This window comes from Moschus berezovskii, chromosome 5 (assembly GCF_049115385.1).
Source record: "Moschus berezovskii isolate FMDL1 chromosome 5, NW_MosBer_1.0, whole genome shotgun sequence".
Classification (NCBI taxonomy): domain Eukaryota; kingdom Metazoa; phylum Chordata; class Mammalia; order Artiodactyla; family Moschidae; genus Moschus; species Moschus berezovskii.
The window spans coordinates 126,601,168-126,623,198 of NC_142464.1; the positions used below are offsets into that span (position 1 = coordinate 126,601,168).

The window sequence follows — 22,031 nt, forward strand, 5'->3', positions numbered from 1 at the left end:
TAAATTTAACCAACTTAAAAATTCTCTGTTCGTTGAAAAAGCACAATTCTTTAACAAGAGAACGTGGCAGTGGATTGGGAGTAAATACGCTCAAACTGTGAATCGTGACTAGTATCCATAGGGTTGTAACGGGCTTCCAGGGAGGCCCAGTCGGTAAATAACCCACCTGCAACTGCGGGAGACCTGGGTTTGATTGATCCCCTGGAGAAGGGAAATGGCTACCCACTCCAGTATTCTTGCCTGGAGAATCCCACAGACAGAGGAGCCTGGCGGGCTGCAGTCCATGGGTCAGAGTTGGTCATGACTGAGCGAGTTAGCATGTGAAGGTTAATGTCTTCCCAGGTGGCACTAGTGGTAAAGAACCCACCTGCCCAGGCAGGAGACAGACGAGATGCGGGTTCGGTCCCTGGGTCAGGAAGAGCCCCTGGAGGAGGGCATGGCAACCCACTCCAGTATTCTTGCTTGGAGAATCCCATGGACAGAGGAGCCTGGCGGGCTACAGTCCATGGGGTCGCAGAGAGGTGGACACAACTTAGTGACTAAACAGCAGAATGCAGTATGAATACACACAGGAAGATGCTCAGCTTGGTGTTACTCTAGACAGCGTAGTTGGGTTGTCTGTTGTGACCCACTCTGACAATCTGTTGGTTGGTGTATGTCGGTCACTGGTGTGTAAAGTGCTTACTGGCACACAGGACAGCCTCGCTTCCCTGCGCTTCACACAGACAGGTCTGTGCCAGCCCCTTGTCCGCGAGTCTGTGAGCACCTTTTCCCAACAGCATCTGCTCACTTTGTGGCTCCACGTCCCATTTGGTAGTTCTTGAAACGCTTCAGATGTTTGGTCATTGTTGTGTGTGGTGTTGTATCTGTGATCAGTGAGTGGCCTTCAGTGTTACTCTGAGACCTGCTGAAGGGCTTGGGACAACAGCGTTTTTTAGCAATAAAGTATTTTTAATTGAAGGGATGGCACTGTCTTTTGGGCATACCACGCTGCACGTTAGCAGACCCCAGAGTAGTAATGAAGAGTATGAACGTAACTAAGACGTGCTGGGAACCAGGTTGTCCACGTGGCTCGCTTTGCTGGGTCCCAGCTCACTGCAGGGGACTGGAGCCAAGCCCTCCATGTCTCCACAGCACCTGGGGTTGGGTTAGTAGGGATGAAGCACAAGCTGGAATCAAGATTATCAGAAGAAAAATCAATAACCTCAGATATGCAGATGACAGCACCCTCATGGCAGAAAGCAGAGAGGAGCTGGAGAGCCTGCTGATGAGAGTAAAGAGGAGAGTGAAACGCTGGCTTCAAACAGCGGATTAAAAAGCAGAGACGTTACTTTGCTGATAAAGGTCCATCTAGTCAAAGCTGTGATTTTTCCAGTAGTCATATGTATGGATGTGAGAGTTGGACCGTAAAGAAGGCTGAGTGCCAAAGAATTGATGCTTTTGAACTGTGGTGTTGGAGAAGACTCTTGAGAGTCCCTTGGACTGCAAGGAGATCAAACCAGTCCATCCTAAAGGAGATCAGTCCTGAATATTCATTGGAAGGACTGATGCTGAAGCTCCAATACTTTGGCCTCCTGATGCGAAGAGCTGACTCCTTGGAAAAGACCCTGATGCTGGGAAAGATTGAGGGCAGGAGGAGAAGGGGACGACAGAGGATGAGATGGTTGGATGGCATCACCGATGCGATGGACATGAGTTTGAGCAGGCTCCGGGAGTTGGCGATGGCCAGGGAGGCCTGGAGTGCTGCCGTCCATGGGGTCGCAAGGAGTCAGACACAACTGAGAACTGAACAGCTGTCTGTCTTCTAGTCCTTGTTGCTTTCTTGTTCTTAGATTTTCTGTTTGTCTTCCATTCTTTTCCTGTTTTTGTGGTTCTGATTGAGGCTCTTCTGTGATCCTGTTTTCTCCCCTTGCTCAGCTCACCACTTATTCGCCCTTCCGTTGCTGACTTCAGTGGTTGCCCTGGCGTGTGCAGTCACCGGCTGACCCAGGTCCGCTTTCAGATAGCATGCTATTCCTTCCAGGGGACGGTGTGCTTCCTGACTCCACGGAAACCCTGCCGCCACCCTCCTGTCCCCGCGTCCCTGTTGTTCATGTCTCCTCAGATCTCGAGGACGGTGTCTCAGGGTACAGAGTCCTGGCTGCTGGTTTTTCTCCAGAAAATATTTACAGAAAATCTGTAAATATCTGGCTTCACTCCTTGCCTGCATGGTTTCTGGGGCGAAGCCAGGTGTAATTCTTACCGTAGCCCCCATAGGTAAAGTATCCCCTGCCCTGAGCTGCCTTCAGGATTTTGTGTTTTTGATTTCTCCGTGCCCTCAGCACGTCAGCCCCGGTCGTCCCTGCGTCTCACGGCTGCTGGTCTGCTCACTGCGTGGGCTTCCTCTGCCGCGGCGCGCAGGCTTCTCCTCGGGGGGCTTCTGCTGCTCCGAGCGCAGGCTGCAGGCTGTGTGGGCTCAGCAGTGACCGTCCCCACTTTCGGAGCAGAGGCTCGGGATGCACGGTCTTCATTCCTCTGCGGCACGTGGGATCTTCCCAGACCAGGGATCGAACCCTCGTCGCCTGCGTCGGCAGGCACATTCTTCACCAGTGAGCCGCCAGAGAAGCCCCAACCCCAGCTGTTTGAGTCCCAGTCTGATAACTCCAGCATCCCTGCCATGTCTGGTTCTGATGCTTGCTCTGTCTCTTTAGACTGTCTTGGCACTTGGTGCCGTGGAATTGTTTAGCCAGACATGATGTACTGAGCCAGAAACTGTGTTCATTTCTGTTGTCTCTCTCCCAAACCCTCTCTCAGTGCCCACCTTTAGTAGTGAGATTTAAAGGTCCTTCCCGTTGGGCCCTGCCTTCCCCGGCAGTTTATAATTTCTCCTTTGCCTCGTAGGTGGATGTCACTCCACACGTGCACACATATGCGTGTGTGCAGCCAGCCAGGCACATGTGTGCACACTGGCAGGCTGCAGCCTGAACCCTGCAACCTCTCAAGGACTCGCTTCAGTTTCGGCTCTCATGAGTTAATCGTAGAAATTTCCTGTAATAACCAAGTTCCCTTTGTTCTCAATCCCAGCTATGCGAAGGGAGATCTGGATATTTCTTACATCACGTCCAGAATCGCAGGTACGTTTGTCAGCTTTAGCCGTGAGGATGTCTTCTGGTTCCTTCCTATCTGGTGACGTGCGCCGGGTGCCGGCCTCGGGAGTCTGTCCCTGCATCCAGTGTGCCTCCAGGCCTTGCGGCCGGCAGTCCTGTGTCAACCCAGGACCCCGGTCAACCCCCCCTCCCCAGTCTGGAATGTTCTGGAAGGCTGAGGTCCTGAGGGAAGTGATGCGAGGCCACACATATTAAGTCCAGACGCTTGGAGACCCTGTGGTGCTTCGGGCTATATAGAGGCTGAGTCTCAGGAGGGTCTTGGGGGCACCGACTGGGGATCCCTGGGGATCTGGCGAGTGGCAGGGCAGGGTCTAGGGGCCTCTGATCCCCCCTTCTCAGGACCACCGCACTGACGGGCCAGCAGCCGCGAGCAGTGGGGCCTCATATGGCTGACCGTCTGGCCCATGGCTGGAGAGGCTGCAGGGGCTCCTGTCTTTCAGTCATGTCGTTCCCGGCGGAGGGCGTGGAGTCGGCCATCAAGAACAACATTGAGGATGTGCGGCTGTTCCTGGACTCGAAGCACCCAGGCCGCTATGCCGTCTACAACCTGTCCCCACGGACCTACCGGCCCTCCAAGTTCCACAACCGGGTGAGCAGCGGGCTCGTGCCAATGCTTAGGGTCCACACTGGACACCGCCTTGGGGGCGGGTGTCGGTTTCTCAAGGATCTCTGAGAGTCACTGAGCCCGTGGTACCTCCAGAGGGAACACGAGACCACGCGTTCCTCCGCTGTCACCCAGCTTGTGGATGCCTGTTACAGTGTAGAGGCTGAGCGCGGCCGCAGCGGTCTCTGCAGCTTTGGCCGCGTCCATTGGAGCCCGGCTCCCGAGTCTGCTCCGTGCCTGGGGCACGCAGCGTTGGGTGGTGTGGGGAGGCCCATGTCTGCACCCCACTGGTGAACCACCCTCCCTGCAGGTCTCCGACTGTGGCTGGGTGGCCCGACGGGCCCCGAGCCTCCGCAGCCTGTACAGCCTCTGCAGGAACATGCACGCCTGGCTGCGCCGCGACCCTGGCAATGTCTGCGTGGTGCACTGCATGGTGAGCGGGCCAGCCTCCCTGGGCACTCAGGACAGAGGGGACCTCCAGGCTCCCAGGTGGTGGCACTGGGGGTGGGACGAATGACCGTCTGGGCAGGCGCTCCCAGGGCTCCTCACTGAGCTGCCCCACCTCGGGCGATACCGAGCGCCAGCTGCCCACCGCTCCTGGCAGTGGCTCTGTTCGGGCCTGTGGCCATGGCCCGGGCCTGGTGCCCCAGGGTGGGTCCTGTCGTCCCAGGGTGGCAGACCGTGGAGGAAACAGCAGCTGTCGGGGAGGGTGGGGGCAGAGGCCCTGCACCTGCTATGTCCACACCTGGGTCCCCTGGCAGCAGGGCTTCTGGCAGAAACCATCCTCACGGTGGTCTTGCTGCCTCTGTGGTGGAGACGGTGGTCCCCTCGGGCAACACCCATGTGTGGAGGCCAGTCTGCCTCCTGGCACCCTGTGTCTGACCCCCTTCTGGGGCTGAGGGTTTGTGGACATCTTGTCCAGTGGGGTACCTGCCGGCACCTGCCCATGGGGGTCAGCACTGCCGTCCTGGTGTTGGTGATGTCAGGCAGCAGTGATGATAGGGGTCATGAGGGTGCCCGTGGGTGGCCGGGCGCAGAGGTCGGATGGGGACCGTGAGGGTGAGCAGCGTGTGGTCTGCCGCCTCAGGCCTTCTGCTGTGGAGCCCTGCGTCCCCGCCTCAGGTGGGATTTCCTCAGCACCCCCTGAGGAGCCCCAGCCCCAGGCAGAGGCCATGACCGGCCCGGGGGAGTGAGCACCGCCCGCCCACGCCCTGTGCTCTGTCCTAGGACGGGAGGGCAGCGTCGGCCGTGGCCGTGTGCTCCTTCTTGTGCTTCTGCCGGCTCTTCAGCACCGCGGAGGCCGCCGTGTACATGTTCAGCATGAAGCGCTGCCCCCCGGGCATCTGGCCGTCCCACAAGAGGTACGGTGTCTGCCCTCAGGTGTGGGTGCAGCATGGGCGCAGGCCTGCGGGTGCAATTGGGCGGCTTCACTCCCTGCCCCACCAGGGCCCTTGAGCAGTGCCTCTGTCTGTTCCTGGCCCCTGCTTTCCCAGTGCTGTGGCCTCTTTTTCAGTGGGCAGGGGCACATGGCCTGCTGGCTCCATCTCACAGGTGGAGTGGCATCTGGGGGCTCTCTGGCCGCACACGAGAGCAGCACCCCCTCTGTGCCGTGTCCCCCGCATCAGGGTCTGTGAGACATGTGGGTTTCCAGGCTGTCTTTGCTGACCACTTACACGAGATGGTTTCCTGGGGTTGCAGCTGGCCCCTGCCCACCCGCTGCTTTTCTGGGGCCACTGCCTGCACCCAGGCCAGCTTGCCTCGCTTCCATCCACCTCACAGCAAGAGGGAGCCTGGTGCTGTGCCTGAGGAGTCATTAGGTCCCTAGGGAAGCTTCCCCCCTCTGTGGGGAGGGCCTTGGAGCGGGGAGGGCCAGGGCCCTGACCCTGGGGGGAGACTGGGGAGCGTCCAGGCTGGTGAGGCGGCACTGTGGGTATCGCCCTCACTCGGGGTGGCTGCGTGGCTTGGACGGTGGGGTGGGGAGCTTGCCCCTCTCCTGGTTGTCGGCCCAGCCTATTGGCTTACTGCCCGGGGCAGCACCGTGTCCCTCACCCCCCTGAGAGGGTTGGCCACAGCCTCACGTCTTCTGTGTGGCTCCAGGGGGTGGGGGGTAGGGGCCCATCCACTGGGCAGAAGGGGTAGGAGAGTAAGAGCTGGGCTGCCAAGCAGGCTTCTGACCCTTTCGGCATGTCAGTCTCTAGTAACGCAGTCACACCCAGGGCTCCGAGCTGTGCCTGCAGTGAGGGCCCCGCTTAGGGTGTGGTCAGAGCCAGCAGTGTTGCTGCTGGTGTGAGTGTGCCTGGCCCTGGGTGCCCTAGGAGACCCCAGGCTGCTGCCCTGGAGATGTGCAAGTGTGTAGAGTGTCCGCCCTACCCCCCACCCTCAGCCACTCACGAGCAGCGTCCGCCCTGAGCACACAGATTCTCCATGTCTGTCGGAGAAGCCGTCATGGAGCCTTCGGCTGACTGCCAGCCCAGGAGGGACGAGGGACGGGGCCCACAGGAGATGCGGGGTGGGGGGGGTTCTGCACCCCAAGGACAGGTCGGCGAGGGAGACTGCCACTCATGGGGCATGAGGTCACCCCGGGGACGGTCAGATGAGGCGGCCTTCACATGAGACTCGGAAGTGTGCCGGGAAGTGTGGGGTTACTGGTCCGTGTGTTGGAGACTCTGACGAGGTGGGGGCTGGAGGCCCTGCTTGAGCGGGGAGGGAGTCTGTCAGGAGCTCTGTGCCCTGGAGCGGTGTAAATGCCATTGGGCCGCGTCAGACGATCTGACACACCCACCCACCCCGGGCCCTGTGGGAGCCGGAGTCCGGAGGAGGTCCTGAGGATTCCCCAAGTTCACGGAAGAGCTCGATCCTCGGACACCCGGAGGACACAGCAGGGTTCAGGACAAACCGGAAGGCGCGCCTGGGCCGCCGGGAGCCACCACGGGCGCGCTCCACACGGCCAGTGCGGGTGCCGAGAGAGACGCTGAGGCCACGAGGCGAGGCCTGGGACCTGCCGACCCCGGAGCTCGTGCCGGGAGCAGGGGCTGGGGGTGGGCGGTCTTGGGGAAGCCGCTGTGCGGTGCCTGCAGGCCTGCGCCCGGCCCTCACCAGGTGGGCAGGGGCGTGTGCGGGCCGCGCGCAGAGGCCGGAAGCCCCGGTCGAGTGGCCCGCCCGCCCTCTCTGCCCAGGCTGCCCGCCCCCCAGCCGCGCCCTGAGGCAGCCCGCGCCGCGGGTCCTCAGTCGGCTTCCCCGCTCACTCAGGCTGCGGACGTGGGGGGCGGGTCCTGGCTTGTTGCTGTTGGTTGGAAGTGCCCAGGTCTCCTGGCACACGGCGGTCCTACCACAGCTGTCGCGAGTGGCGAGACTGCTCTGGTAACATGGAGTGTGACAGTTGTGGGTTCATATTCAGTCGTGGCCCCTGCTTGTCCCCGGGAGACAGGTTAGACCAGGGCCAGAGATGGCGGGGCCGCTCAGGGGGCGGGGCCTCAGGGAGGGGCAGTGCCACGCAGAAGGGGCGGAGCCTCGCAGAAAGGGTGGAGCCACAGGGAGGGGAGGGGCCACACGGGGCAGAGCCACACCGGGGCCGGGCCACAGGGAGGGCAGTGCCTCAGAGGGGGCGGAGCCATGGAACCGTTGAAACACGAAAGGAGTCGCAGGAGCGGGTTCCAGATCCATGGAGCAGGACGCGGACGGTCTCAGTGGCCAGCCGAGCAAGTCAGTGGGTCAGATCAGAGCCACAGCATGTCCCATGATAGAAACGCGCACTCGGAGCCCTCGGAAAGGCCCAGTCTGGGCCCTGGAACTGCAGCAGGTTGGGAACAATAGAAATGGTGAGATGCGTTCCCAGGCCATTGAGGAGCTAATCCAGAAACCAGAACAGCAAGACTGCTTTGGAAACCCAAGATGTTTCCAAGGGAAAAAACCTGCTTCTGAGTAAATCAGAGAGGAAGTCTCAAGGGAAATGTAAAGACATTTTAAACTGAGTGAAAGTCACATCAGATTCATGAGATGACACTAGAACGTTGCTTTGAGGGGAATTTCCCGTGAAATGCTTACATGAGATTGAGAAAAGGCTGATGTTCTGACAGGCTCCAGAGACAGGGAACCTGCATGTGGCATAGCGTGTGGGCTGCATGTGGGGCGCGTGGGTGAGCCCTGTGGCGAGTGTGGAGCACATGTGACCCCGCTCGCCCCCTGCCCTCCAGGTACATCGAGTACATGTGTGACATGGTGGCAGAGGAGCCCGTCACGCCCCACAGCAAGCCCATCCTGGTGAAGGCCGTGGTCATGACGCCTGTGCCGCTCTTCAGCAAGCAGAGGAGCGGCTGCAGGCCCTTCTGTGAAGTCTACGTGGGGGACGAGCGTGTGACCACCACGTCCCAGGAATATGACAAGATGAGGTGGGCTCGGGCGCAGGCCCTCTGTCTGCGCAGCCTCGTGCTCCTGGAGCTGTGGGAGGCGCCTGTTCTCTGGGCCTGCAGCCGGGTGGTGGGCCTGGGGGTGGCAGGCTTGGGTGGGGTGGGCCTCGGGGCGGTGGGGCTGGGGGAGGTGGGCCTGGGTGGGGTGGGCTGGAGGCCAGGCTGGTGGAGGCCTTGGGGTTTCTCTAGGTCTCTGTGCTGAGTGGCTCCTCGGACGTTGTTTCGTGGAGCATCCACCCACTGAACCCCTGACACAACTTGGTAGAAAGATCACGAGGCAGAGGAAACACGCTTCGGTCTTCGTCAGCATGTGTGCTTCTCATTTACGTAAGGGAACTGCTTGTCTCGGTTCTGTTCTCCAGAGACTTTAAAATTGAGGATGGCAAAGCGGTCATTCCCCTGGGCATAACGGTCCAGGGGGACGTGCTGATCATCATCTATCATGCGAGGTCCACCCTGGGAGGAAGGCTGCAGGCCAAGGTAAGGGGGTGCCAGCGGCCCTGGGCTCACGGGCAAACTTGGCTCTTTGTGTGCAGTGAGGGCCCCAGTCCCGCCTGTGTGGCAGAGCCGGTCGGCAGTCTGCACCTGTGCTCTGCGCAGCCAGAGGGCCTGCTGGGCTGTGGCCTGGAGCTCCCTGCGGGCCCAGGAGCTGCTGTCAGCAGGGACCACCCTGATGTCTCTGTGTGCCCCCACCTGGAGCCCTGCCCGGGGCTCGCAGACCCTGGGGCCTGGGAGAAGCCTGGCAGTGCCCCACCCAGCCTGAGGGCAGCCGTGCCTGTGCTCCCTCCCGCAGATGGCATCCATGAAGATGTTTCAGATCCAGTTTCACACAGGGTTCGTGCCTCGGAACGCAGCCACTGTGAGGTTTGCCAAGTATGTTGGTGCCGTGCCATGGGGGATGGGAGGGCTGGGGCACACAGACACCCCCGCTGTGGGTGGGGTGCAGACGAATGCTGCCTGGTGGAAACTGGCAGGGGCCCAGGAGGGCTCCTGCAGGAGGTGCCACACGGGGGCTGCTCATGGTGATGGCTTGAGGGGACCCCCAGCATCAGCGGTGTGGGCCGGAGGTGCCTCACGTGTTTCCGCGTGTTGTTGCCCCTTTAAGAGCCTTGAGGCACGTTCCTGTCTGTTAGTGTATTTTCTTGTTGGCTCCTCTCAGTCTGCTTTATGCAACAACGAAACAGAGACGAGGAACGTCACATCTTTAGGTCTCAGGTATTTTCTCCTTCAGGGAGGGTGCCTTCGGGCTTCCATAGGCCTTGCTTCCTGAGATGTGTTTCTTCAGAAGCCAGGTGATGAAGATGCCTGAGAAGAAGACTTGCGCGCGTTGCGCGTCTAAGCTGGGGAGTGGCATTTATTGCCTGGGTTGTGTGTGCGGGGAAATACAGGGGTTTCACTGCAGGTCTGGAGCAGGCAAACAGGAGGCCGGTGTGACTCGGGGGCTGTAGAGCGTCATGGCTGGAGCCGAGAGTTCAGCAGCACATGTGGCGGCAGCGTAGGTGTGGGACCGTGGTGGAGGTGGGGATGTTGAGTGCTGGGGAAAGGCCAGCAGCCTTTTTTTGGAGCCCGAGCAGAAGAGGATGTGGTGGAGACAGTGTTGGAAAGACCACTGGCCAGAAATTTTCTGAAACTGACCTGAAAGATATCAAACCATAGAGTCAAAAACTGGAAACTGGGACTTCCCTGGTGGTCCAGTGGTTAAGACTCAAAGCTCCTAATGCAGGGGGCCTGTGTTCGATCCCTGGTCAGGGAACTAAAGCCCATGTGCTGCAACTGAAGGTCCAGTACAGCCAAGTAAAAAATAGGAAACAGCAAACAGCTCTTGGAAGGGATGTCAAATTGCCGAAAACCGAAGATGACCTTTCCAGTGCCCCCAGGGTGGCCTTCAAAGTAAGGAGACCAGCAGCTGCTGTGCACCCGTGTGGTGGAGCTGAGTTGGGGCACTTAAGGGAGAAGAGCATCACCAACTGGGAATTCCGTGTCTGGGGGAATCATCCTTCAAGTGTCACGGCCAGTCAGAGGTGTTTTCAGGCGACGAAGCGTTTGCAGCACACGTGTCATGCGTGGGCCTGCGGGGCCGTGTCCAGGACACACAAGGAAATGGGGGTTGAAGAGAGAGAGAGCCCCCACTAAAGGTGGGCAGGAGGCCCCTGACACCTCAGGGATGGTGTCCACACGGCCTGTGAGCTCCTGGGCAGGCCGCCGTGTCCCTCGTTGCCCGGGAAGCAGTTTAGGGCTGTGAAGGCGACAAGCAATGCGCTGGGAGCCACGCAGAGTTAGAGTCTTCTTGTGAGGAGAACTCCTCATGATAAGAGCTCCTTGCGATGAGAGCTCCTCACGCTGAGAACCGCTGAGTCTCAGCGACTTTCACGTGCACAGCGAGGCACTGTTAGCCCTGCCCCCAGAGCCTTAGGCTCAGTGGCTCCAGATTGGGAAGAGGCCCCAGTGCTGTTGGTGGTTGGATGGTGAGTGAGACATGGTGTCACGTCTGTGACCCCTGGTGTCTGCTCAGGCCTCCCGTGGGATCCCCACAGCCCGAGAAGTGGCCACCCCTGGGGGTGTGGTCCTGCTTGTGTCTGGAGAGAGACTGGGTTTACTCTGCGTGGACGGAGGAACTGTGCTTCACTGCGGGTCAGGTCTCTGGAAGTGGACTTATTGGTTAATGCGGAGAAAGGCAAGTGGGGTGCCTGACAGGCAGTTGAAAGAGGACACTTTTCAGAAGGACTCAGGTTCCTCGGGGGGCCTCCTGTGACAGGGGCAGGGAGCAGTTGTGAGCAAGCAGGGGGTAGGCAGTCTGGGGTGAAAGCCAGTGTGTTTGTTCCCTGCCCAGTGGGTGGGGCCTGGGCCCTTTGAGACCCCGGCCCTTGAGGGCGCTGGGGGCTGCACCTCTGGTCACAGACCTCATTGTGTCCTCACCGGCTTCGAAGACCCTGGCCTGGGGGCTGCCTCTGGGCTGGCCTGGGCAGGGAGGTGGGGTGGGTGGCCGCCAGCATGCTGCCAGCAGTGGGCGCTGGGGCCCTGCCGCCCTGGAGCTGAGCTGTAGTGGCTCTGTGGGTGAGTCCCCACCTTGGGAACGGGCCCCTCCCAGGCCCTTCACCGTGTCGCTGTTGGGCTTCCCCGCTGTGGTCCCCGTGCCTTCTCTTCCCGACGGCTGACTGTCCCTGCGTCGTCTTCTGGGGGTGCCACGCCGGGACCCGAAGGAGAGCCCCACTGCCAGGCAACCGCTACGCCTGCACCCATGTGGGCCTGGCCTCAGCCCGCAGAGGCCCCTGGTTCCCTCATTGTGCAGAGGGGGCCATGGCCGTGAGGAATGGGAAGGGCTGACCGGTGGACGTCACGCTGGGGTCACGCGTGCGTGCTCAGCCCGTGTTGTGGGGTCGCGACAGCTCAGACCCTTGGGGACCCGTCGCTCCTGTCAGCTCCTCATCCTGCCACCTTGTCGTTACACAAGCAGTGAGTAACGCGCGCAGAGGCCAGCAAAGAGTCAGCCGTGGGCCCCTGCCACCCAGCTGAGGAGCCAGGCTGTATCAGTGCCGTTCTCAGGTGACCTCGGGGGAGGAGCAGCAGACTAAAATTCCCTGCAGGCGAGGGCTGCAGACCTTGGGCTGCCTGCTGAGCTGGCCGCTGTGGCCAAGCTACTTCCACCCTGCGGGGATAGGTCATTTCCTCTGCAGCAGCTCCCAGAGGTCTTGGTTTGTGGGTGTCTGTTCACAGGGGTTTTGCCAGGATGGATGGTGTTTTTTTTTATTTGAACCTGCATTTTACGATATGAGAGCCTGATCAGATTTGAAGCCTGGGACCTGAGAGGTGCTGGGAGCTGGGCTCCCGCTCCGAGGGCGTGGTCGGGTGTTGCTGCTCGCAGACCCCGCGGGCCCCTCTGGCCCTTTGCTCGGTGGTGGCTTGCATGTGCAGAGCATGAGGCGCGGGCGGGGTGCCCTCCAAGAATACGGCCCTGCCCCGCGCTTGCATCCTGGTGGACGTTGGGGCGACCCCCAAAGTGTCCGTGGTCCTTCCTAACCTGCGTCTGGCCTCCAACTGCAGGTATGACCTGGATGCTTGCGACATCCAGGAGAAGTACCCCGACCTGTTCCAAGTGAACCTGGAGGTGGAGGTGGAGCCCAGAGACAGGCCCAGCCGTGAGGCCCCACCCTGGGAGGGTGCGGGCATGCGAGGGCTGAACCCCAAGATCCTCTTTTCCAGCCGGGAGGAGCAGCAGGACGTCCTGTCCAAGTTTGGTGAGATCCTGCGTTGTGCGCACACGTGGGGCCCCCGCAGAGGTCATCCTGGTGACCCCCCCGTCCACGGGGTCAAGGCGCCTCTTTCCAGAGTGCTTCTGAGTGAGCACCGGAAGCGCGCTGGTGGTGACCCTGGGGCTCCCTTGGCCACAGCACAAGTTGCATGTGTTCTTGGCTGGCTTTTTCTCCGTTTTTTTATGTGAGGTGTCGCTAAGTATCCCTGAAAAGCACATGCATCTCTGTGAGCACACTTGTGTGTGCATGGGTCACACCTGTGCACACGTGTGACCCGGGGCAGCCTCCGGCAGCATTGGTATCCATTCACGGATGGGCCCGTGTTGGTTGTCCTGTCGGTTCTGGACGTGCAGGCTTGTCCCAGCCCTGGGCCTGGTCCCGGAGCCCTGAGTGAGAGGCCTGACACCCCCTCTTCCTGCAGGGAAGCCAGAGCTCCCCAGGCAGCCTGGGTCCACCGCACAGTATGATGCTGAGGCCGGGCCCGCGGATGCCGAGCCCCCTGAGTCGGATTCGCCGCACAGCAGCGTGGATGCCGACCACTTCCTGCACACGCTGGACTGGCAGGGTGGGTCAGTGGGCCTGGCTGCCCCATGGGGCTCCCCTCTATCGCCCCCTCGTGCTGAGCCACAGCCATCCTGCCGTCTTCTTTGCAGAGGACCGGGACTCCGCCACAGGCCCGGAGGGTCACCTGGCTGAGGAGGGTCCCTCTGCCGCGGTCGAGGATGGCCGTGTGAGCGAGCCGTCCGACGAGGAAGCCCCGACGCCCTCTGTGGAGAGCGGGGACACAGGCGATGATGACGCACCCGACCCTGCCGCGCCACAGGAGGACAGCGTGGACCTCCTGGGGCTGCACGCAGAGGTGGGGCCCGTGCCCGCCCCCCAGGCCCCTGGTGGCCCCCCCAGCAATGCAGACCTGCTCAGCTGCCTGCTCGGGGCCCCGGGCCCCGCTCCGGAGGGCGCTGCGGGGGACCTGCTTGATGGGGACACGGCCCTGCTCTTCAGCAGCCTGGCCCCCGCGCCTCACAGCCAGACCACCGCCCCGGCCGGTAGGTGCTGCTGCCGGGAGTGCTCTGCCGTTCAGGCACCTTTGGCCATCACGAGGCAGGCACTGCTCAGCGCTAACCCCTACACTTGGGGCCCAGGTGCCCGGGGAGGGTCATCCTGGGGTGGGCTCCTGGGCTGAGTGTGCATGGTGGTGCCCACACTCACATCCACCTGGGCTGACTGCACGGTGGTGCCCGCGCTCACGCCTGCCTGGGCTGAGGGTGCGTGGTGGTGCCCGCGCTCACACCTGCCTGGGCTGAGGGTTCGTGGCAGTGCCCACACTCATATCCACCTGGGCTGACTGCACGGTGGTGCCCGCGCTCATGCCTGCCTGGGCTGAGGGTGCGTCGCCGTGCCCGTGCTCACTCCTGCCTGCTTGGTGTTGCCACAGCTGACCCATTTGGCCCGCTCCTGCTGCCACCCGACACGGACGCCCCCCCCAGCTCGCAGCCCGACCTCTTCGGGGAATTTCTCAACGTGGATGCCCCAGCCGCCCAGCCTGCGCCCTTCCCCTCCACCCACAGCGCTCCACCCCCGGCCTGCGGCGCCGACTTCCTGCATCTGGGTGAGGGCGGCCTCTGCTCCTGGGGTGCGGGGCGGGCAGGCGGGCACAGCTGCAGGTCCTCCGTCCCCCGGGATGGGGGCACAGCCAGTGTCCGCGCCGTGCACCCTGCTGGGTTCAGGGGGGCGGGAGGCAGGTTTGGGGGTGTCGGTGTGTGGCTGGGTGCAGTGGGAGGAGGCCCCTGGAGAACCTCTCAGGTGAAGAACCAGACACTGATCTCAGCACCACCCTAAGCGTCTCTACTTGCTGACCCTGTCCGCTGTGTACTCAGCCCAAGGGAACCAGTCGGAGGGAGGCCCAGAGGGTGTGAACACAGCCTGCAGGGGCCTCGGTGCCCAGGAGAGCCTGGGGGCCCCCTGCCCGGCCGCCCAAGCAGGGAATGGGGGTGCCCCACAGACTGTTTGGCCAGCCTGTCCCCAGGGGCCCCGAGAGCCTGTGTGAGGCTGTGTGTTTGCCCCGCTGTGGACCCTCAGAGAGTACCGCTGTCCTTCCAGGGGACCTGCCTGCCGAGCCCAGCAAGATGACGGCCTCTGCCAGCCACCCTGACCTGCTGGGAACCTGGGACGCCTGGGCCGAGGCGCCAGCCCCCGCGCTGGCTGCAGACGGTTAGTAGGGAGACTGTGCCCTCCCCCAGGAGGGGGGTCAGGAGCAGGGCCTAGCCCCTCCCTGCCAAACCTGTGGCTGGTTCTGAAGTTTTCACCCGACTGTTCCTTAGCGCCTCCTGCAGGGCCCTGGGGAGGCTACAGGCTGTCCTGGTCTGCTCTCCTGGGGCCAGGAGGGTGACTGGCCTCTCACTTGTCAGGTGCGTCCTCTAGGAGACGCCTGTACTGAATTTTGCTCTGGAGGCAGCGGTGTATGTGAGGCCCGTGACTCGTGCCCTCTCAGTTCTGTCCATTTGCGGACCGTGACTTCACCAATGTGTGTGCATGCTAAGTCGCTTCAGTCATGTCTGTCTGTGACCCCGTGGACTGCAGCCTCCAAGGCTTCGCTGTCCGTGGGGTTCACCAGGCAAGAATCTTGCAGTGATTACTGTACCCTCCAGGAGATTGTCCCGACCCAGGGGTCAGCCTGGGCATCTCTGGGCTCCCGTCCTGGCAGGCTCTTTATCACTGCGTCACCTGGGAAGCCCTTCACAGACGGGAGTCTGGCGGCCTGACAGGCTGTCAGTTCTCTCAGTTTGCTTTTTTCATCATGAGTGAGGCTGATTATTGTTTTGTATGGGTCTGCTTGTGTCTGCTTCTTTTGAGAACTGCTCCACGTTCTTTATTTCTCTGCGTCAGAGATTCACCCTTTTCCGTTTGGTTGGTGAGAGCACTTTCTGAGCTGCCGTCACTTGTAATGACCTCACAGTGACTCCTCAGTGACCCAGGAGTTGGGACAGGACAGTCCGTAGAGTTACGGAGAGCATGGGAAAGCTCACTCATGCTCTGGATGGGCTCCAAGGGGCAAGGGGGCGGGCCCCGACAGTCTGCACGGGCTGTCAGGGGAGCACCCCCATGGAGCCTCGGGGGCGGCTCCGCTGCGCCTGGCCTTGTCCCATGCGAGGTGACTACACCCAGTGAGGCCTTCAGCACATGAGTTGGGGTGGAGGCCGTGCCACTCCAGTGTGCGGGTTCTGACGCCCCTGCCCTTTTCCAGGCCCCTTCTTCTCTCCTGGAGACCAGCCGGCCCCTTCTGGCCTTCCGGCCAACCCAACCAAGTCTCAGAGCCAAGACCCATTTGCAGACCTCGGTGACCTCAGTTCCGGCCTCCAAGGTAACCTGACAGCCACCTGGTGGGGAGCACCAGGCCTCTCTGGCAACCCCCTGAAGTGCAGCCTCACCTGGTCCCCCAGGGCCCAGCAACAGCAGGAGATGCCCCTCTGCCTCCTCTTAGGAGCTTGTTGCCAGGATAACACGGGCCTTAGCCCCTCTGCTGGCTCCATGGGGTGCGGGGGCCAGCTGGGGGCTGCCTCAGCCCAGGATGGTGGAACCTGCCTGCCCCGCTTGGGGGTGGTGCCGGGGTGCAGAATTCACCCCTGGTCACTGTCCTTTCTGAGAAGACTTGTAAGCACGTTGGATCTTTGGAGGCCATGAGCGTGTCTCATCCCTTGGCAGTTGGGAGGCATGTGGAATTTTAGGTGAAAGTAACATCCCCAGCCGCTTTCTGGAATTCCATGAGGTTTCATTGTCTCCCGGAACGCATTCCTGGAACTGTGGGTGTGCCCTGGACTTTTTGCCTCTGTCCTGGTCTCTTTGAGGCAGAGCCACCCAGAGCCTCTTGGGCGCTGCCTGTGGTGGAAAGGACTTCTCAGGATCCGGGGCACCCATTCTCAGGGTGGAGCCCCGCCTTCAGCCCAGCACTGTGACCCCAGACGTCCATCACACCCCCTCAGAAAACAGTCCTGCGTGAAGCTTATGGAGCTGAAAGGAGAAACAAACCCAAGCTGAAGACCTCAGAATCCCTGTGTCAGCACAGATAGAGCCGTCAGACAGAAGGCCAGCAAAGCGGCGGGGCTTCCACGGGACACTGCCAAGCAGCAGGACACAGGTCCTCTGGCACCCAAGCAGCCACCAAGAAAGGCCACGTGCTGGGCCATAAACGTCCTCAGAAAGTTAGAAAGAACTGAAACCACACGGAGCGCGTCACTTCCTGACTGACAGACCAAACGGGAAACCAGGCTTCTCAGAATTGAATGACACACTTCTGAGTAACGCCGGTTATGTGGCAAGTCTTGCTGCTGCTGCTGCTGCTAAGTCGCTTCAATCGTGTCCGACTCTGTGCGACCCCATAGACGGCAACCCACCAGGCTCCACCGTCCCTGGGATTCTCCAGGCAAGAACACTGGAGTGGGTTGCCATTTCTTTCTCCAATGCAGGAAAGTGAAAAGTGGGAAGTCTTAGGGGAAATAAAACTCTGTCAGACAGACTGAAAATGGAAACACAGCACAGCTAAACGTGAGGTATGCAGCTGGAGCAGTGCCAGGAGGGGGAATGTGTGTCGTTGAGTTTGGAAAAGAGGAGGTGGCGCACTGGCATTGTGAGCTCTCAGCTTGTGAAGGAAAGCGAGCTCAAAGCAGATGGAAGGAGGGATGATGAAAAGCCCAAATCAGGGAGAAAGAAAAGAAAACTAGAGGAGATGGGTGGATCCAAACGTCAGTTCTCTGAGATCGTTAAAGCTGACAGGTCTCTCCTAAGATGGGTTAAACAGAGAGGTTAGGACGAGTTGTCCACAGAGCCTGGAGGCACCAGAGGAAGACAGACTCAAACGGCCTCAGCCCCACCCCTAGGCCTGCCATGAGGGGCCGTGCCGGGGAGGCAGGTGGTTGGAGAGGGTCTGTAACCGTGACAAAAGTGAGCTCAGTTAGAAACCGCCCATGGAGGAAATCTCTAGGCCCAGCTGGGTTCACTGGAGAATTTTACCAAATGTTTAAGGAACTCACATCAGTTCTGCAGTCTTTCCAGGAAGTAGGAAGAGGGAATATTTTGCAGTTGATTTTATGAGGCTGGTATCACTTTGATACCAAAACCAGACGGAGACAATGCAGAAGAACACCAGAGACCCCAAGGCAGCATTGCTCATAGATAAACAGAGACCAACGCAAGAGCTCACCACAGCCAGACAGGGCTTGTCCCAGAAGGCACAGCCGGCTCAACACCACAAACCCACGAGCAAGGTCCACGTTAACTGGCTCCGGAGGGGACCCATGTGATCATACCCACGGTGCAGAAAAGGTGTCCATGGAAAAAAATCCCCACTGTAGGGAGCTCTCTCGCAGTCTGTAGACTTGAGCCGGCGCGTCTTCAGGGTCCTGCTGCCTGCCTCACGCTCGGTTTCAGAAGACCGCACGCTCTCCAGGGCTGACCCCGGCAGTGCATGCAGGCAGGACAGGGGCAGAAGGGACAGGCAGTGTGGCCATGTGCAGACAGCGTGCTGTCTGCCTGGGAAAGCACTTCAGGTCCCAGGACGTGGGAGCGACAGACACACACCAGGGCTGTTCTGTTCGCTGGCAGCACCCACAGGGAACCCACAAGTTAGAGTAGCACCGTCTATAGTTGCCACAAAGAAGGAAGAAGGAAACTCGCAGCTCTTACCAAGCAGGCACAGCACTCGTGAAGTCACGAAACAGACGAGGAAAGAGGTCGGGGAAGGCCGCAGGGAGACTCGCTCACCACCCGGAGACCGGTGAGGGGGAGGCTGTCCGGCAGTGGTCAGGGGGTCAGCTTAGTCCCCACTGGAATTCAGACGGACTCACTGTAGAATTTATCGGAGAGTTGGGGGAAGTGGTCCGTTCAGCCCACCAGGCCCTGGCAGACTCTAGCTGCTGGAATTAGCCCTGCGTGGTGTGGGCAGGATAGACACACAGGTCCCAGGGCAGGGTGGAGGAGCTGGAAGACAGCAGTGCAAAGCCATTCGTAGAGGCGCAGTGGCCTCAGATGGAACCTGCCGGAATCCTTCACGGCGCATCCACCCGCCAGGCTGTTGGTGACAAGGGGCAGCTGGGCGTGCCCTGAGTGAGAAGAGCCCATCACAAAGGCCTCCTGTCTTGTGATTCCACTTCTAGAACATTCTTGAGATGATGGTCACAGGGCAGAAAACAGGGCCGTCGTGACCCTGCTGCTTGCGTGAATTTGTGCACACGTGCAGTGGCCAGGGACCATAGGCGTGACGCGCAGCCTGCACACGTGTGCCGGCCAGGGGCTGGGGGCCCTGGGCACTGGTCTTGAGCTTCCTGGACTGGGTCCTGTGTGTGAACGTGTGGGGAGGGGAGCCTGCCGGGTGCCAGCTTGACATGGCCCGTCACAGCCGCCGTCCTGGGGCATGGTCCCTGAGGGCTGAGCACCTGCAGGGAAACCCGGGTGGGCTGTCGCTGACGCTCCCGCGGGAACTGTCTCCCCAGGCTCGCCTGCTGCACCTGTTCCTGGGGGCTTCGGTCCCAAAGCAGCCCCCTCTAAGGCCAGCGGCTCCTGGCAGACGAGTCGGCCCCCAGCCCAGGGCACCCCGTGGTCCCCCCAGGCCAAGCTGCCCCCCAAAACCAGTGTACAGTCAAGGCCTAACTACACCTCCAGCTTCAGTGTGATCGGCAGCCGGGAGGAGCGGGGGGTCCGCACCCCCAGCTTCGGTGAGTACCCCTGGCCCCATGAAGTGGGTACAGCAAAGCGACGTCTTGTCTTGTCCAGCTCAGTTCAGTCCTGGGGAAGGGTGTTTAAAGAGACTCCACTGGCGGGAGCCCCTTGGGACGGAAGTTCCTGGTTTCAGACTTGTGCCCCTGGCAGGCACTTCAGACAGCCAGGCCGTGCTGTCCAGGAGCCTTCTCTGGCGGCCGGGCCAGACCTGACTGCAGTGCTCACCTCGGGGTGTCCTGACACCTGCCACGACGCCACCTGCCCCGGCGAGCTCGCATCTCAGGCAGCTCCGTCAGCCACTGCCCGTCTCCTCACCGTGCCTCCGTCCGAGGGGTCCTTGAGCCCCTGCCCAGCGCCGGGGGGGCGGGTGGCCTGTCTGGGCACTCCTGATCCTCTGCTCGCCTGCAGGTCCAAAGCCGAGGGTGTCGGAGAACGACTTTGAAGACCTGTTGTCCAAGCAGGGCTTTTCCTCACGGGCCGACAGGAAGGGGCCGCGGACCATCGCTGAGATGAGAAGGCAGGACCAGGCCCGGGACTCGGATCCGCTGAAGCTGAAGGTGCGGGGGGGTGGGCGCAGCCAGTGGCTGCCGGCCCAGACGCGAGGGCCTTTGTGCAGCGCGATGCGGGGGGGGCTTCCGTCTGTGTCCACTACTCTCCTGAAAGCTTTGGGGTGAAAGGTCAGCTATCCCCACGTGGCTGGGACGAGAGGCTTCATGCTTGTTAAGCTTCTCGCTCCTCTGAAACCTGCCAGGTGTGACCTTGATCAGGGTCTGACCCGCAGAGACCCCAGGGTGACGGACATCTGTGTGCTTACACCCTGGCCTCGGGTGGACAGGTCAGGGACAGAGCCATGGGGTCCTCTGAGGGGCCCCCTGGAGTTGAGCCTCGTTCCTGCCGGGCGCAGGGTGGAGCCCCAGGTGGAGGCTGCGATGGCAGGTCGTCGGTGGACGTCCCGCCGAGGATGGGGTCCCTGGTTCCATACGCCAGTCTCGTTCACGTCCCATTCGTCCAGACCCGGGGATGTGTTGGCCGTGCTGGGGAGTCAGTGCAGAAATGGGGCCACACATCTCAGGGTCAGAGCCTGGCCCCGTGGGGCTCACCCCAGCTGCGGGGCTGGCGCAGGCCAGGGCCCAGCGGCACCTCAGCGGCACCTCATCTCCCGCAGCTTCTGGAGTGGACAGAGGGCAAGGAGAGGAACATCCGCGCCCTGCTGTCCACGCTGCACACGGCGCTGTGGGACGGTGAGAGCCGCTGGACGCCGGTGGGCATGGCCGACCTGGTGACGCCCGCGCAAGTGAAGAAGCAGTACCGCCGTGCCGTGCTGGTGGTCCACCCTGACAAGGTGGGCACAGGCACGGGGCCCCCGGACAAGGCGGGCGTGGATACTGGGTTGCGGTGGGTGGGTGCAGGGAAAGGCCTCCCTCACAGCGCTGTCCGCCCCGCAGGCCCGGGGGCAGCCCTATGAGCAGTACGCCCGGATGATCTTCATGGAGCTCAACGATGCCTGGGCCGAGTTCGAGAGCCAGGGCTCCCGGCCGCTCTTCTGACCTGCAGGCATGGCTGCGTGTCTGGCTCTGGAGCCGGCAGCTGTGAGCGGCCCTCAAGAGTGGCCGGGGCTCCTGCAGCATGGGTGGGCGTGGCTGCACCTGGTCGTCGCGTCGTGCCCGTGGACTCAGCGGGTCGGAGCCGATGCTGCTCCCGGCAGGAGAAGAGAAAGCATTCCAAAGCCTCCCCGTTCTCTCCTTTCCTCCCTTGGCCCCAAAGGAACCGTGACACTCCGTGCTCCCCCCACGTGTGTCACGGCTGTGATCTGTTCTGTCCGGTGGCGCGTCCATGAGGTGGATGGCGCTGCGCTGCTGTCCCGCGGAGTTTGTCTGTGAGCGTTCGTGTCTTCCCCAGTAATCAGCCTGGTGACCACTGTACAGAATTAAACTATTTTCTGATGACCCTCGTTTCTGGCTGCCTCTCCACCTCCCCACCCGTCTGCTGCCGTCCGTGGAGGTGCAGCGCAGGGACCCTGCCCCCCGGCACCGGGCTCCTCGTCCGCTCCAAGCCAGGCCCCCACGAGCCCCAGGCTGGGCAGTCAGTCGTGGCAGGAAGGCTGGGCCGTGTGGGCCTAGGGTCAGCAGATCAGGACGGTGGGCAGCGGCTGTACACCTTGAGGTTTTGGTCGGAGGTAACAGTCCAGCCTCCTGTGAGTGTCCGCACCCCTGGGCTCGTCCCCTCCTGGCCGTCTGGCACCCATGGCCCGGCCCTGCCAGAGCTGCCGCCTGGAGCGCTGCAGGCTGGCTCTGCGCACTCCACCGGTACTGTACCCAACACGTGAGTCATTGAGGCAGCTGTGATGTCAGGGGGATGGAGGAGGGCGCCACCCCTCAGAACCCAGCCCGTGCTGCGCTCTGGGCACCTGCCCTCTGATCAGGCTTCATCTGGGAGTCTGGGCAGCTGGACTCTGACCCGAAGCCTCCGGGACCTCCTGGGTCCAGCAGAGGGCGAGCCTGTGGCTCCTGGAGGCCCAGAGGAGGAGGGGGCTCTCGCTTCCCCTCCTGGGGCCCCGGACCTTCCAGCCTCTGCCCCTGGGCCCCCCATCCTGGGCCACGGGTCTGAGCAGAGGGTAGCAGAGGAGGCCGAGGGCCCAGCCACTGTTCCGTCCCCTCTCAGGTGGGTGCCTCACCACCACCTGGTTGGTGCAGCCGCAGATGGGTAGGAGGCATAAACCTGGCCCTCCGCAGGCTGAGGCCTCCTGAAGAACAGCGAACGACCCAAACAGGCCCAAGGGTGCACACGTGCGTTCCGGGCGCCAGCTCAGGCCCTGCAGGGCCCGCCCTCCCCTGGGTCTGGTGGGCGCTCCCTCACGCCCCTGGCTCTGAGTTAGCGCTGGGGTGGGTGACAGCCTCAATGTCTCCATCCTCCA

General features: G+C 61.6%; 1 protein-coding gene across 1 annotated transcript in view; it reads left to right on the forward strand.

Moving 5' to 3' along the window:
* Positions 1 to 21,063, forward strand: part of GAK (cyclin G associated kinase) — a 50,394-nt gene extending 29,331 nt beyond the window's left edge. The window contains exons 12-28 of the mRNA XM_055435203.2: positions 3,064 to 3,113; positions 3,587 to 3,735; positions 4,061 to 4,183; positions 4,978 to 5,111; positions 7,944 to 8,138; positions 8,519 to 8,636; positions 8,950 to 9,029; positions 12,198 to 12,391; positions 12,828 to 12,971; positions 13,060 to 13,452; positions 13,842 to 14,015; positions 14,507 to 14,617; positions 15,651 to 15,767; positions 18,892 to 19,113; positions 19,526 to 19,674; positions 20,283 to 20,459; positions 20,563 to 21,063. Of these exons, the coding sequence (XP_055291178.2) occupies positions 3,064 to 3,113; positions 3,587 to 3,735; positions 4,061 to 4,183; positions 4,978 to 5,111; positions 7,944 to 8,138; positions 8,519 to 8,636; positions 8,950 to 9,029; positions 12,198 to 12,391; positions 12,828 to 12,971; positions 13,060 to 13,452; positions 13,842 to 14,015; positions 14,507 to 14,617; positions 15,651 to 15,767; positions 18,892 to 19,113; positions 19,526 to 19,674; positions 20,283 to 20,459; positions 20,563 to 20,664 (2,632 nt within the window). The 3' untranslated portion in view covers positions 20,665 to 21,063. The remainder of the gene's footprint in view (positions 1 to 3,063; positions 3,114 to 3,586; positions 3,736 to 4,060; positions 4,184 to 4,977; positions 5,112 to 7,943; positions 8,139 to 8,518; positions 8,637 to 8,949; positions 9,030 to 12,197; positions 12,392 to 12,827; positions 12,972 to 13,059; positions 13,453 to 13,841; positions 14,016 to 14,506; positions 14,618 to 15,650; positions 15,768 to 18,891; positions 19,114 to 19,525; positions 19,675 to 20,282; positions 20,460 to 20,562) is intronic.
* The last annotated feature ends 968 nt before the right edge of the window (positions 21,064 to 22,031 follow it).